The 16275-nt window shown below is 41.2% G+C and overlaps 1 protein-coding gene across 8 annotated transcripts in view; it reads left to right on the plus strand.

The window, feature by feature from the left end:
• Nucleotides 1-16275, plus strand: part of HECW1 (HECT, C2 and WW domain containing E3 ubiquitin protein ligase 1) — a 329622-nt gene that overhangs the window by 166915 nt on the left and 146432 nt on the right. For all 8 annotated transcript variants that reach the window (XM_087915428.1, XM_087915430.1, XM_087915425.1 and 5 more), the window contains 2 exons: nucleotides 76-151; nucleotides 4062-4231. In XM_087915428.1, the coding sequence (XP_087771554.1) occupies nucleotides 76-151; nucleotides 4062-4231 (246 nt within the window). The remainder of the gene's footprint in view (nucleotides 1-75; nucleotides 152-4061; nucleotides 4232-16275) is intronic.

Below are 16275 nucleotides of genomic sequence, written 5' to 3' on the forward strand. Positions count from 1 at the left end.
CTTGGATTAAGTTGTTACCTAATATTACTCTAGAAAAAAGTATTGATCTTTTTGACATTTTTCTCTTCATTACAGATTTTTAAAAACATTACTAGTGAAGATTCAGGCCAGGGGCATGGAAGCAGAAGGCTGATCAGTTTCTCCCTTTCAGGTATGTTTTTCTCTAATATGCCTTATCTTATTAAAAGTTCCAGTGAATTATTTTTGTCATGACACCTAAGTTCAATAAAATTGAATGTGAATACAATATTACAAGAATAAACCCCTCTCTTTTATTGCCACCTATTTACGAATAAGAGAGAACCCAGAGCAGATATCTGATTAGCACCTTGCAGAATGATTAGTTTATACTGTAACATTATTTACTAAAATAAGAGGAAAGTTTAAAAAAAATCCAGAGAAAGTCTTTAAGATGCAAATGTAGTTTTGTGGCAAAGATAGACAATAAATTAAACTTGGGGTCCTGGTAATATTTCAGTTATATATTAAAGAAGTGGAAATATTTTATTATTTCTCATCAACAGTAAGGTAAACATTGTTCAGTTTTACATAGTAGTTATGTGAGTATGGGCATCTTTTTCAAGTTTTCATTGTCTTCTAAGGAGAAGGCATAGTTAATGCATAGTTAAAGCCTCGGTGGTGCAGTGGTTAGAGTGCAGTAGTGCAAACTACTTCTGCTGACAGCCAGCTGCCTGCAATTTGGCAGATCAAATCCTACCAGGCTCAAGGTTTACTCACCCTTCCATCCTTCTGAGGTGGGTAAAATGAGGACCCAGTTTGTTGAGGGCAATATGCTGACTCTATAAACCATTTAGAGAGGGCTGTAAAGTACTATAAAGCAGTATATAAGTCTAAGTGCTATTGCTATTGTTATACTAGAATTTTAAGATTATGCTGCCGCCAATATTTTTTCAGCATACAGCAGTATCTGTTCTTGCCTGTCAACCTCCCTGAACCATAATTTAGATATTTTATTTTATTCTTTATTGTATCAATCTTCTTATTGTGTCTCCTTGCCTAATATTAATTTATTTATCACTGCCTTAGAAATTATTAAATAAAATACAAAAGATATGTGCTTATAAGCATCATAAAAATGTGCAAATATGGTAAACTATATCACATTCTTTGAGATGTCACTAGTAAAGCATTATGGTAGATTTAAATTATTGAAAAACATTCCCTTTTAACTGATTAGGAGCCACACCATATGGCTTTAAAGATTTGGAAGAGTAGAAAATAATTATTATGATAAATAATAGTTAATTAATAGCGAGAAAGTACTGTTGTTAGATGAAATATTTATGGCTCCACAGCAAATCTCTTTGAGAGATTGATCTAAGACAATGATTTTCCTGCTTTCCATCCCATTAGGTTTTGTCTGCTAAGAAACACATCCTCTCTTTCCTTTTTTTTTAATCTGTCTGGTGAGGTCTCATTTCTAGCTCAGCTTTTGTAGAGCAAAAAATGATGGTGGTAAATAAGCTGCCTTTCAGGGAAGCCAGAGTATTTCCTGGACTTCTTAATAAGAAATTGCTGCACCTTCTCGGAATGCAAGTTTTGAAAATTACTTTAAAGATCTAAACAGTCATTCTTCTCAGCATTTTTCCCTAGCTTAAAAACCAGTTAATTATAATTGTTTTATTATTTCTGAAAACAGTTATAAACAGCCAAATCTGTTAGCAATAGCATTAAAACATTAAAATATTTCCTCCTTTTTAATGTATAAGTGAAATATCACCAGGATCCCGAGGTTAATTTGTTCTCCACTTTCCCCCCAAAAGTGTATTTGTATCTTATGGTATATTTATTCCTCTTATTTCAGTAAATAATGTTGTTACATTGTAAACTAATCATTCTGCAAGGTTCTCATCAGATATCTACTCCATGTAGATGGAGAGGGGTTTTATCTGGGATTATTGTATTTAGATTAGACCAGTCTTGTTGAGCTTTAAGTATTATGACAAAAAAATTACTGAAACTTTTAATAAAATAACACTCTTTGTATCACTCTTTTTGTTATACATGTTTCATAGTTAGTGTATATTATTCTTTAGAATTAGCTCTCTTAACTTCATACAAGTTAATTAGTCAATATAAAGCCCAACTTTATCCATTTGGAATCATCCTGTATGTTGAGTGACATCTGGAATATATGCTGATTAGAAATTGTGGAGGTTGTAGTCTCAGGGTTTTTGTGTGTGTGTCTAAAAGTTATTTTCCTTAATTATGCCATTGTCCCTATTCTGCTATATATTATATAATTATATTAAAAAATAGTAACTTGCTCTATCTCCAAATGAACACACATGCATAATACATACATATGTGTCTCTCTAATGTGCTAATTATTATTGTGTCTCTAACTACATCATTTTAAAGATTAACTTCCAAAAATTGATCTGTGTTTTTTCTTATGTTCTCATTTGTTTTAAAATTTGGCTGTCATTTTCAAACAGATTGATATATACTACCTGTGCAAAGGCCTTTCATTTATAAACAACCAGAAATGATGTATAATATAATAATTCTCATCATCAATAGATTGCATTGAAAAATATTTATAGAGAATTTTAACAGGTGTCTTCATCCTGTTTGATTCAGAAGTGTATTTTAGAAGTGGACAGCACTCCACTTTTTTGTATATTGATTACCCAAATGTTTCAGTCTATAGCAGGAGTATCTGACAACTTCACTTATCATGATTTGGTTCCCATCATTCATATCCAATGTGGCTCATGTTCAGTCTCCTATTTACATTCTTCTATTAGCCATAATGAAGTTTAAGCCAGTCCAGAGCCTCAGGATAGGGAAAGGAAGCTGCATTTTTCATTCTTGTCTCCTTTCTATAAAGTTATTCGAGAAGCCATGGAAGACTTTTTCAAGATTCTTCAGGATTCAATTTATCGAAATATTTTTTATTCTGGATTTGTATCACTGAACATATTTTTTTTTCCTATTTTCTTACATAGCTTCATCCTTGGCTGCCACATTCGTTTTATTCTTTTTATTCTTTCAGCATTTGAAGCATCTTTGCCCCTTCTATTTTCATCAGACCTTCTGCCCCGATTGAGTATATTGTGAATACCATGGTTTTTAATATGCTTTTATTCAGTTACATCTCAGTAATAATCAAAACTTAATTCACTGGCTTTGAATCTCGTGTAGTTATCAAAGGTGTTGATACGGTTCTACAGAGAAATTATTGAGTATGTCATTTGTTCTTCTATAACTGTCTGGTTTGGTACAACAATCAAACAGGACAGGTGCAGACTTTAATGGAATAGTTAGGATTGCAGAAGGAAACATTTCAACCAGCCTGCCTTCCATTGATGACCTATATACTGCATGTGTCAGGAAGAGGGCTGACAAAATATCTACAGACTCCTCACATCCTGGACATAAACTGCTTCCTCTCCTCCCTTCAGGATGCATACCAAAACAACTAGACACAAAGACAATTTTTCCCTTGTGCTAATCACTCTGCTAACACACAGAATTCCCACAACACTCTCTTATGTCTAAGGATATTTCCAATTTAGTAAGGCTATATTACTATTATCCTTCTCATTTCTTCTCCCTTGTCTTATTGGTATCTTATGATTATATTATTTTGTTGTTTGTATGCCTAGTGAGAGCTTATGCACTGGAGACAAATTCCTTTTGTGTTCAATCACCCTTGGCCAATGCAGTATTCTATTCTATTCTATTCTATTCTATTCTATTCTATTCTGTTCTGTTCTATTCTATTCTATTCTTAGAGAAAGTCTTCATTTAGCAACAATGATGAAAAAGTAATTCTATGATCAATCCTTAGATTAAAAACCTTTGCTGATCTATACAGCAAAGGAAAGCTGAAATAAGATCATAAGCACAGTTGTGGTTTCACTTAGTGACCACTTTGCTTAATGACTGAATTGCCAATCCCAATTATGTCACTAAACATGGACCACCTGTATTTATTTAATTTGATACAGAATTAAATTGTTCAAATGATAAATATAACTAATAGTTAAACAGAATATAGAATAATGCTAATATGGATATCTAATATTTTGCAGATTTCCAAGCTTTTGGTTTGAAGAAAGGCATGTTCTTCAATCCGGATCCTTACCTTAAAATTTCAATCCAGCCTGGAAAGCATAGCATCTTCCCAGCTCTTCCACACCATGGACAGGAAAAAAGATCCAAGATTATGTGTAACACTGTCAATCCCATCTGGCAAGCAGAGGTAAGCCATGGCCAAGAAAGAAATAAGGATGCATAGAGTGAAAAAAAAGGCAAGATTGTTCTTGCTGGCATAGGATGATCTTTTCTCTATAGAAAAAAAGGAGTCATTTTAGTGCTTTATATATTTTATTTTTTTCAAAAAAACACCATTTTAAAGGACTTAACTCACTCTTCCCATTTTTCCCTATAAAAACACGGTGTCTAGTTAAAAAGTACTCCTCAAGAGCTCACACACCGAGCATTTAGATATGCTTTTGATGTTATATTTGGATCCAAACTATGAGAGAAATTGAACTCTTCTTCAATTGATTACCATATTTTTCAGAGTATAAGACACACTTTTTCACCCCCAAAAGTGGGTGGAAATGTCTATCATCTTATACAGTGAATGTTGCTGAAGCCCACCCATCTGCTAGTCCTCATCCTTTGGCCTCTGCCTCCCAACAATTTGCTTCCTTGCAGCAAACAGCAAACAGCCTGTTTCAGCTTCAATACAGCCTGATTAGCACAAGCACCTGATTATCAGTTTGATCAGCCTCCCGGCCATCAGCTGTTTCAGGCTGCAGGGCTTGCCATTGCCTATTGCTGCCTCTGCATGCCCCATTTTCAGCCTCCACGCACCCCATTTTTGGCCTCCGCACGCCCCGTTTTCTGCCTATTCTAATTCCCACCATCTGAAAATGAGACACACAGAGGTCAAAAATGGGGCACGCGGAAACTGAAAATGGGATGTGGAGGCTGAAAATGGGGTGTGCAAGGCAGCAATAGGCAATTGCAATCCCTGCAGCCTGAAACAGCTGATAGTTGGGAGGCCGATCCAAGCAACAATCATCTGCTTGTGCTAATCAAGCTGTGCTGAAGCTGAAACAGGCTGTTTGCTATTTGCTGCAAGGAAGCAAATTGCTGGGAGGCAGAGGCAGATCTTTTTTTCTTGTTTTCCTCCCCAAAAGCTAGGTGCATCTTATACTTCGGAGCATCTTATACTCCAAAAAATACTTTTTAATGTATAAGTTATATAAAATCTCCCAGATGTAGTTGTGATATAGTGTCCAAGGACACTAGACCAAAGAAATTAACTGTTATAGACAAACTGAATAGCCCATCTTTTCACCTGTCAGAATTGGGAAATAGAGACATTTCTGTTCTTCTGTATTCATATGATGTCATGCTGTTTTATCCAACATAATTATTCTGAAAGGGGTGCTTTGTATACTGGCTAAGCACTCTAAAAAGAACAGGTGGAAATTAATTACTCTAAAACCAAGATCATTGTTTTTGTTAAGTGCCCTAATGGCACATGTCTGGCAATTACATAACCATTTAAAAAAACAAGTCAAGATTGTTAAATATCTGGAGATTTTTTTCCATGCTATGAGCAGCAGTAAATTTCATACTGACTTTAAATGCACACATACAAAAACCAGTGTTGTCTTTACAAGCCTTCAATTTCTCCAAAGAATTTCAGCATATAGATGCAATGATTAAAATCTCCTTGGGTATGATTCAAGCCCAGCTTCTTTTTTGGAACTCATTTATTTGGAAATAATTCAATCCAAATTTTTGAGAGGAATTTTTCAAGAACTTATTTGCATTTTGAACACGTCCTTCATTGGAAAGCTAACTTACTTAAAATAGAAACTTCTGCCTAGCTTTTCATCTTGTCTTGTTGGCATAAGTTTTTTTTCCAGTCCCTGGTGTCAGACAATTCATGCCAAATTACATTTTTATGGCTATCAACGGGTGGGATTCAAATTTTGTAGCAACCGGTTCTGTGGGTGTGGCTTAATGTGTGGGTGTGGCTTGATAGTCACATGACTGGGTGGGCATGGCTTGGTCATGTGAGTGGGTGGACATGGCCAGGGGGCCATGTGACTGGCAAACCAACTACAAGTGGTCCTTACTTAATGCCCAGTTGGCTTAGCAAGTGTTCTAATTTATGACTGATCTTCCCAGAGTTACTTGACCTGTTTTGGGAGTTTTGACAGCCATGCGCACACACACACACACACTTCTAACCCTGCTATTCTATGATTCTGTAAGGATCTCCTGCTGGAGGAGGGGGTTGGACTAGATGACCTCTGAGATCCCTTGCAGGCCAGCCTTAGATTGCTGTGCTGCTTCAAAGACCCTTCTGAAGCCAGGGTTTGTGTCCTTCCTTCCTCTCCTTTTTTTCTCTCTCCCTCCCTCCCTCCTTCCATGTATTTATCTATCCATCCATATATCTCATTCACTTTCTCCCTCTCTTTCTTTCACTCTCTCTTTCTTTCTCTCCCTTCCTCTTTCTTTCTTCCTCTTTCTCTCTCTCTCTCTTTCTTTCTTTCTCTCCCTTCCTCTTTCTTTCTTGCTCTTTCTCTTTTTCTCGCTCTCTTTCTTGCTCTTTCCCTCTCTCTCTTTCTCTCCCTCTTTCTCTCTCTCCCCCTCTCCCTCCCTCTCTCTTTCTCTCTCTCTCTTTCTGTCCCTTCCCTTCCTCCTTTCCTCTCTCCTTCTAAAGACCCACCTGAAACAAAAACACACACACACACACACACACACACACACACTCCTAACTGTCCTATTCTATGATTCTGTAAGGATCACTTGCTGGAGCAGGGGGTAGGACTAGAAGATGACCTCCAAGATCCCTCCCAGCCCTAGACTGCTGTGCTGTTTCAGAGTCTTCTGAAGCCAGGGTTTGTGTCCTTCCTTCCTCTCCTTTTTTTCTCTTTCCCTCCCTTCCTCCCTGTATTTATCTATTCATCCATATATCTCATTCACTTTCTCCTCCCTCGCTCTCTTTCTTTTTCTTTCTTTGTCCCTTCCTTCCATCTCTCCCTTTCTTTGTCTATCCCTTTTCTTCCTTTCACTTCCTTTCTCTTTTTACTTTCTTTCTCTTTTCTTTCTCTTTTCTTTCTTCTCTCTCTCTCATTCCCTCTTTTTCTCTTTCCTTCTCTTATTCTCTCTCTTTCCCCCTCTCTCCTCCCCTCTCTCTGTGTCTCTCTCTATGACTCTCTCTCTCCCTCTCTGTATCTTTCTCTGTCTCTCTCTCTCTCTCTGCCCCCTTCCTATTGTCCCCCCACTCTGTGTGTGTGTGTGTGTGTGTGTGTGTGTGTGTGTGTGTCCCTCAAAGTCGCAGCTGGGCCTAGTCCACAAGCTTCCCTTGGAGTTTTTCGCTACTTCTTTCATTTCTTCTTTTTGGAATCCAAACTGGCTGAACAACAATCACCAGCCACAATGGAAGCATCCCTTCAGGCAATCCTTCTCTTCCTCTCTCTTCGCTATTCCCTGCTGTCGCCTTTACCTTCCAGGCCAGGCAAGGGAGGGGAGGGTGAGGGGCAGGGCCAGCTGCTTTGGCAAGGTGAAGAGGCGGCAACCAAGCATGGGTGAGTAGAAGCCTGGGAGTGGTGGCTCCTGGCTCAGCCCGCCCCAAGGGGCTTTGAGGTTGGATGGCCTGGAGTGGCCGAGATCCAAGCGAGCATTGCACTGTGGGTTCACCTGAATACCTACTTCTTTGGTGTTGGCTTTACAGAGCTGTGGGTGTCAGCTATGGAATTCATCACTGCCACATAGTTGGAGAAAGTGGGAGGGGGTGATGTTTATTGAGTAGACAAAATATTTTTTTTTGATAGTTCAAGGTTACAGAGTATGGCACAGAAAGAATTAGAACTGACTTTGGGATTGGTGCTGTGGTGATGAGGAAAAAGGAGGTGATTTGTAGGATGGGATTTTGTGGAGAAGCTGGGAAGATTTAGTTACAGATTTCCACAGTATATTCCAGATACTGTTCTAATAAAAATACTTTGAGATGACGTGTGTCTTGGAGTCACTGACAGGAATGGATTTTCCCTGGAACGCTGACACTAATCTGAAACAACTTTAGCACTCCCAAGAGGGGAGCTATCAGGGGTTGCTGAACCCCAGGATTTATTCCGACAATGGAGCAATCTGAAGAATCAGCCAACACGGGAGGTGAAACAGAGGGCATTGGGGGGGGGGGGCACTGGAAGATTAATTGAATCCCAGCTTCCCTTTGGAGGAGTTAAGGCATGCGGAAGAGAGAAAAGATTTAGCAGCCTGGCCCGAAGGAACAGATTCATGGGAAAGTTGTCAGACAGGACCAGAGAAAAAGCTGCCTGGAGAAATCATTCCCTCAAGCCCTTTACATACTGCAAAGGAGGCAAATTGGAGGTGTGGAGCTCCAATTACATCGGAAGGCCAACAGGATCAAATTTCAAGGGAGAGACAAGAGACGCAGACTACAACAGATACGTTGCAACCTCCAAGTCTTCCCCCACACACACCCAGAAGGGAAGTTACCCCCTGCAGAAAGTATCCCTCCAGGGTGGGGATTTTATCCTGGTGAAGGGTGGATCCAGTACCAGTGGATGCTAGCGCCAGCAATGTCCTGGCTCCAGAGAGATTCAGCAATCCCTTCCCAACAAAGGGATCTGTACAGGCAGCAAGAGGCAGCCACCCTTCCCTTTCCTCATGCAGGGAATAGGGCAACAATTGGGCTCTTCTTGGCAAGCTCCTGATCGGCCCCCACTCAGAGCAACCCTGCCTTCTTCCAGAGAGCCCCAACCCAGCCAGGCCTTGGAAGACCCTTCCAAAGTGGATACAGGCCCTTTCGTTCCAGTTCAGCCTACAGTTGCCAGGGCAATACCCCTCCCCCAGACCAGACTAGATGCAGTTCAAGGCCAATTTTGATAAACACCATGAACATCTTGCTTATTTCCTCACTCAAATCTGGTCTCACATAGACCAATTTGGAGACCAATATGTAACCGAATGTGATCTGGTTACTGCAATAACAGATCGGATGAATGAAGGGGCTGCTTCTGACTGGGTGGCCCAACTGCACTATGAACAAGCTCCAGAGCCACAGGATATCCATGCTTTTATTCATTTGCTGAGATTCCAATTTGAAAATCCAGATAGGGTGGCAGAAAATGAGGACAAATTAATGGAAATGAAACAGGGCAAGTGACCCTTATCAGACTTTTTATGGGACCTTAGAAGGGTCACAAGCCACCTTATGGACTGGCCTGAAAAAATAATTTTGCACTATTTTAAAAACGCCATTGACCCAGAAGTGAAAAAGGCTTGCAACATTAGGGGAATTCCCAAGACATTGCAATCGTAGTATACCACCGCCCTCAAATTAGACCATAACATCAATCAACAAAGAAGACCCCTACTTGAAGGCCCTCCTAGAAGAGCTATGGCCAGACAACTGCAGACCAGAGCTGCTGAAGCTGCTCCCAACCCACTCACCAGAATGATAAAGTGTTATCATTGTGGCCAGAATGGCCATAGAGCAGCTGACTTTCTGGCCCCCACACCTGTTCTACAAACTCCACAGGCAAGGTCTAATACAGCTGTCAGGGGTCAAAAAATTCAAGGGAACCCTCCCAACACTAGCCACTTTGCTAGACACACTGTAGAAGGTCCTCTCCATGCAGAAGGGAGCAATGAACTTCCAACCCAACACACCCTTCCCAGAGAAGCCACTGACGAAGACGACCTTATGGTGAGTGGGTCAAAGTGAAGTTAGTAGTGCCTGACACAGGGAACGCAGGGGAGTAAGAAGCTGTGATAGATGCCGGATGCTCTAGATGCCTTATTGGGCTCCCCATCATTGAACAATTGGGCATAAAGACAAAATCCCTTAAATGCCCAATCAGATTTGAGCAAGTGCATGGGACATTAATTGGGGGGATCCCAGCCATCCAAATGACAGAGTTAATCAAACTGGAGATGGATGCTCACCATGAACTCGTACAGTTTATAGTAGCCCCAAGAATGTCAGAATCTGTCATATTAGGACTTGCTTGGCTAGATAAATGGAACCCTACCATCAAGTGGGAGGTTGGATACAGAAAAATCATAATTGGGGTGGGCTCATTGCCCCCCTTTCTCGCACTAAGAAACTACCGCCCAACGTGGGTCCAGAACCTGAAGCAGCAGCCACCGCATCAGACCTTCTTCCAGGCACCCCCCCCCCCCCAAATACTCAAACAATACAAAGACGTGGCTGAGGCATTCAGTGAAGAGGAATGTAATGTTTTACTTCCCCATAGAGCCACTGATTGTGCCATAGAGCTAGAACCCGGGGCAAAACTGCCAAAACCAAAGATGTATTCCATGACACCAGCTGAAATGACGGAATTAAGGAAATACATTGAAAGCAATTTGGGCAGAGGTTTCATTGAACCTGCTAAATCTAGGTTGGCCGCCCCAGTGCTGCTCAAAGAAAAGAAAGATGGTAACATGAGATTATGTGTTGATTTTAGGGGCATAAACATCATACCTGTACCCTCTCCCCTCATGAAAGACTTATTGAACCACCTATCAAAAGGCAAGGTCTTCACCAAACTACATCTGAGAGAAGCTTACTACCGAGTCTGCATAAAAGAGGGAGATGAATGGAAAACTGCCTTCAACTGCCCTTTGGGTAGTTTCCAATTCTGAGTCATGCCCTTCGGACTCCAAGCGCCCCCCCGCAGTATTTATGCAACTTATCAATGAAGTATTACATCTGCACCTGTACAAGGGGTCCTTGTCTACCTGAATGACATTCTTATATGCAGGGAAACCATCGAGGATCACGTCAAATTGGTCAGACAAGTGCTGAAAAAACTTTTAGCCACCAAGTTATACGTAAAACTGTCAAAATGCGAATTCCATAAAGAGTCGCTGGATTACCTAGGCTACCAAATATCCAACCAGGGAATTGAGATGGACCCTGGTAAAGTGAAAGCCGTGCTGGACTGGCAACCCCCCAAAACGCGAAAGCAATTTCAGAGCTTTTGGGTTTTGCCAATTTCTATAGACAATTCATTCTTTCTTTTGCTGAGGTTGCCCTTCCTTTGACAGAGTTATTAAAAATGGGCCTTTCCCCACCAAACTGAAGCCCAGTCAACCCCTTGCTTGGACCATGGACTGTCAGAAAGCTTTTAAAACCTTAAAACGCCTCTTTGCAGCTGAAACCATTCTCCAGCACCCAGACCCAATCAGACCATTTATAGTCCAAGCTGATGCTAGTGATGTGGCAGTCATGGCCATTCTTCTCTAAAAGGACTCCCAGAAACGACTGATACCTTGTGCTTATGTGTCCAAAAAGCTGACAGACACAGAGCGAAGATGGGCGGTCTGGGAGAAGGAAGCATTTGCAGTACGATGGGCTTTGTTGACTTGGAGGCATTTCCTAGAAGGGGTGAAGGAGCCGTTTGAGGTCTGACTGATCACAAGAACCTCGAGGCTCTAAAGACGCCTTGGAAGCTATCACCAAAACAAGTCTGCTGGGCTCCATATTTCAAGCAGTTCAACTTCAACATGAAATATATCCCTGGAGGGAAAAACATATTGGTGGATGCCCTGTAAAGGAAACCTCAATTTGACAGTTGCCAAGAGGAAATAGTGCAGACTATGATATCAGAAGCTCAATCAGCAGGCCAAATAACCACTCGAGACCAAGCCAACCAAAACCCCAGGTGCCTGGAAGACAAACTGACAACTGAGTTGAAAGCAGCCCTATTGACCGATCCCTGGTTCCTGGAGCATCAAACCGAATAAACAATGAATGAGGGACTGGCTTGGAAGGGGACTAAATTTTATGTACCCACAAATCTAAGACTAATGGTACTAAAGTGTAGCCATGACTCATGATTGGGGGGACACTTGGGGTTCTTAAAAACCCTACATTTAGTCAGAAGACAGTTTTGGTGGCCAAAAATGAAACCTGACTTCGAGGACTATGTAAAAAGCTGCTCAATTTGTGCCACTTTGAAACAGAGGACTGGGAAACCGCTGGCCTCCTCCAACAAGTAGCCTCCTCCAACACAACTGTGGGAAGAAATTGCAATGGACTTTATAGTTGAATTGCCTGAGAGTGGAGGAAATACAATCATTTGGACTATTATTGACTTATTCTTTAAGCAGGCCCACTTTACAGCCTGTAAAGGACTTCCATCTGCAAAAAAGCTTGCAAAACTGTTCATGAAGCAAATCTATAGGCTACATGGAGTATCTTGTAGAATAATATCAGACAGAGGGGTACAATTTACCACTAAGTTCTGGAGGGAGTTTTTAAAGTCTACTGGGTCGTACCAAGGGTTATCCTCAGCATTCCATCCGGCCTTCAATGGAGCAGCAGAAAGGGCTAAAACCGTGGTGGAACAATACATAACATGCTATGTAAATTATCAACAGGAAAACTGGGTGGAGTTATTACTATTTGCAGAGGTTGCTTACAATAATGCAGTGCATAGCAGCACAGAGTTGACTCCATTCCAAAGCAACACTGGCATGGAATTTGTCCCTATGCCAGAATTACCTAGAGAACCCTCTACATCCATGTCTGTAACAGAATGGATGAACTTGTTAAAAAAAGGTTGGGAGAATACGGAAAAAGTGTTGACTGAAACTGCAAAGGATTACAAAAAGCAGGTGGACAGACATAGATCCCTCCAACCACTGTTTAAAGTGGGAGACAAAGTATATTTGTCAACCAAATATCTTAGATTGAAACTTCCTAGTAAGAAGTTGGGGCCTAAATTCTTAGGTCCATTCCCAATTTCAAAAATAATCAATCCAGTCACAGTCAAATTAAGTCTTCCCCAGCTATTGGGAAAAATTCACCCAGTGTTCCATAGTAGTTTATTAAAACCAGTGGTTACATCAATGATAAGACCAATACCAATCTCTCCCCCTAAACCTTTAATTGGACAGGGTGAGACACATTATGAAATCAAGAAAATCCTTGCTTCTAGATTACACCAAGGATGGTTACAATATTTGGTATTATAGAAGGGTTACCCTGTATCTACTTGGGTAAAAAGTTGGGATGTACATGCAGATAGATTGGTTAACCAATTCCATGAGGAATTACCCCACAAACTGTATAGTCCTCTTGGAGGAGGGGAGAGGGGGTTAAAGACAATGCATTAACCTCTGGTTGTGTTTTGTTTCTTATTTTCTGATAGGAGATGAACTTTTCAAGGAGGGGCAACTGTCACCTATGGAATTCATCGCTGCCACATAGTTGGAGAAAGTGGGAGGGGGGTGATGTTAATTGAGTCGCTCTTAGTAGACAAAATATATTATTTTGATAGTTCAAGGTTACAGAGTATGGCACAGAAAGAATTAGAATTTACTTTGGGACTGGTGCATATGATGTGGTGATGAGGAAAAAGGGGGTGGTTTGTAGGATGGGACTTTGTGAAGAAGACGGGAAGATTTAGTTCCGGATTTCCACAGTATGTGCCAGACGGTATTCTAATAAAAGTACTTTGAGATGACGTGTGTCTTGGAGTCACTGACAGGAATGGATTTTCCCTGGAACGCTGACAGCGGGGTGAGGCCTGGGCTGACATGCAACAGCAGCACCTTTAGCTATGCTCACTTGTAAGTGTCCAAATAATCCAGTGAAGACACCGGAGGAGTCACTCAGGTAGACCTCTCCCCCTCTGCAATCCTCCTCTTGCAGAAAATGGCCGGTCACCGAGCTAAGAAGGCAAGGAGCTGTGGCTTGGCTCACCCAATTCCTAGGACTACCCTGAATGGTCCCAATTCAGCAAGGAGAGGGCGGGGGCTCCCCCTGGCAATCCCCCTTTCCCTTGGTGCTCTGACTTCCTATGGCCTGCCAGCCTGAATGCTGGGTCAGATCACTAGAAGGCCACTTCCCCGCTGCTCAGCTGCACTCCTGTGCCAGCCACTGAAGGACCCCACTGCCTTCCCCAACTTCTTCCTCAACTTTGAAATGATGATGCCTGTTGCTGACACGGTGCGACCGGGCAGGCGTGTCAGGGCCAACCAGGGGCAATTGTTCTGGGTCCAACAAAGGAACTGTGGGTGGGAGAGGGAAGGGGTGGCAGGCAAAGGGGCATCTTGGCGGTAAAGTGTCATGCTCCCTGGTCGCCCACCCCCACCTCCACCCTCTGCTGGCAAGGCCCAGCAGCTGCAGTGAATTTGAGCTAAATTTCACTGTACCGGGGAACATGTGGAGAGGCTCATGTTCTCCTGCTGCTGGGAAAGCAAGAGAGTCTTTCCTGGCACAGCGAAAAGTTTGCAAGTTCCCCTCCAATAGGGAAATGGGCGGCTCCAGGTGGCAGAGGTGCAGCCTGGTTGAATCATGTTTCTCTCTGCCGCCAGGAGCTGTGCTGGGAAAGACTCTCTTGCTTTCCCAGCAGCAGAACACGAGCCTCTCCACATGTTCTCCGGTACAATGAAATTTAGCTCAGGTCCCCCCCCAGTCTGCATCTCGGCCCCCCACCTGGATTCACTGTAGTTGCTGGGCCTTATCTGCTGGGGATTAGGGCATCAGGCGGCAGCAGCAAAAGGCAAGTGGGGTGTGGGGGAAAGGTGACCGGCAGAGGCAGGTAGGTGACTGGGCCCTGGAGCTTGCAGAGCCTCACTCACCCAGGGAGATGAGGCAGGGCCACAGCGGAAGGCATGTAGCAATGGCTGGCCTGGCAGGTGACAAAAGCAGGCTGCAGGCAATGCCACACATGCGCAATAAGGATTGACAGGGTGCGGAGGGGCGGGGCGGGTGGAGAGGGGCGGGGTCAGCTAGTGGTGCGATTTGCCAGTTCTCCAAAATGGACAGAACCTGTAGAATCCCACCCCTGGCTATCAAAGTTATCCACATCACTTTTCTGATTTGGTATATTTCCTTTAAGAATTGAAATATCAACCGGTTTCATTTATATATCCAATACATCTTTTCCATATCCCCATTACATGTCACATTTAAATCCATATTCAAAATAATTTCAGATTGAGATGTATAGCTTGTTCTTCTGTAACTTCATTAACACACTGTCGTATCAGATAAAATTGAAGACCTTTGTTCAAGAACCCATCAGATATTACAGTGTTAAAGTATTTTGCTCCATATTTATTAAACTTTCCTTCTCTGTTAACTGTTGATTATTTTCTAGGTCCTTTAGTATCTCAATATCAAAATCCCATCCTATCATGGTTTTTTTCTAAACAAACCCAAACAATCATAGTTTCTAATAGGAAGGATTCATGTAATTAATTTAAAATTATAGTCCATCTGTATCCTTAAATCTATTGTTAATTTTCTAAAAACCAACATTATCAGTTTTCTTTTGCTGTTTAATCCAAAAATTAATATTTTCCCAAACTTTAAAAATGTATTTAAAAATATTTCTTTAAGAAAAGATGAATCACCTAGTAATTACCATATAATTTTCCTTTATAAAAGGTCTTAGTATTTTCAAAGCAATAAAAAGCAAATCCAGAATGATTAAGAAATGAGTCTCAATCAAGTTGAGCTTGTTTCTTCCTCAATTCCCAGCTGCTTAACTCATAAATCAAGAGCAAAACACCAAATTCATTCTAATGAAGAATGGAGTACGCATGAATTATCTCAAGATCTCCCCTCCTTCGGGGAAATTTCAGTATCCAAGATCCAACTAAACTAGTTTAAGTAAGTGCCAACAAGGACATATAAATACTCTATACTCCTTAAATGTTATTCATTATAGTTTAATTTGTTGCTAAGTCAAATGTTAAGTTAGTCTTTTGTGCATTTTATGCAACAAAATGGTTATTGATGAAACTGGTAATTATTAAATAATTATTCAATAAAGGCAGAGGCTGGCATTACAAGAACATACTTAGAGCCTGATTGAGTGTCATTATTATATACAAATATAACAAACAACTGGGGGGAAAACAAAAATAAATAAAATGTTTTTGGTGGTGACAAGGTAACATACATTTAATTGAATAATGTCTCAGACCCAGATGCATTATCGTAATACCTAAAAGCAGATGGAATGTACTCAAATATCAGAAGACCATTGGAGTATGACACTCCACGGGGCTTCCTTTTAAGAATGCTGTGCATGAATGGAGCAGAACAGATGGAAATAGATATAGAAATAGTAGCTCCTGTGTACGTGGTTATTGAATACTGAATATATGAATAAGTATATAGTAGCAAATGATATAAGATAGTCAAACAATATAGGGAGAAGAAATAAAACCTATTTATGCCAGATAGGTTCAGTTTGGAATATATGAACACAAAGAATTAAG

Source organism: Pseudonaja textilis, chromosome Z, assembly GCF_049901715.1.
Source record: "Pseudonaja textilis isolate UNSWEBS1 chromosome Z, rPseTex1.2, whole genome shotgun sequence".
Taxonomy (NCBI): Eukaryota; Metazoa; Chordata; class Lepidosauria; order Squamata; family Elapidae; genus Pseudonaja; species Pseudonaja textilis.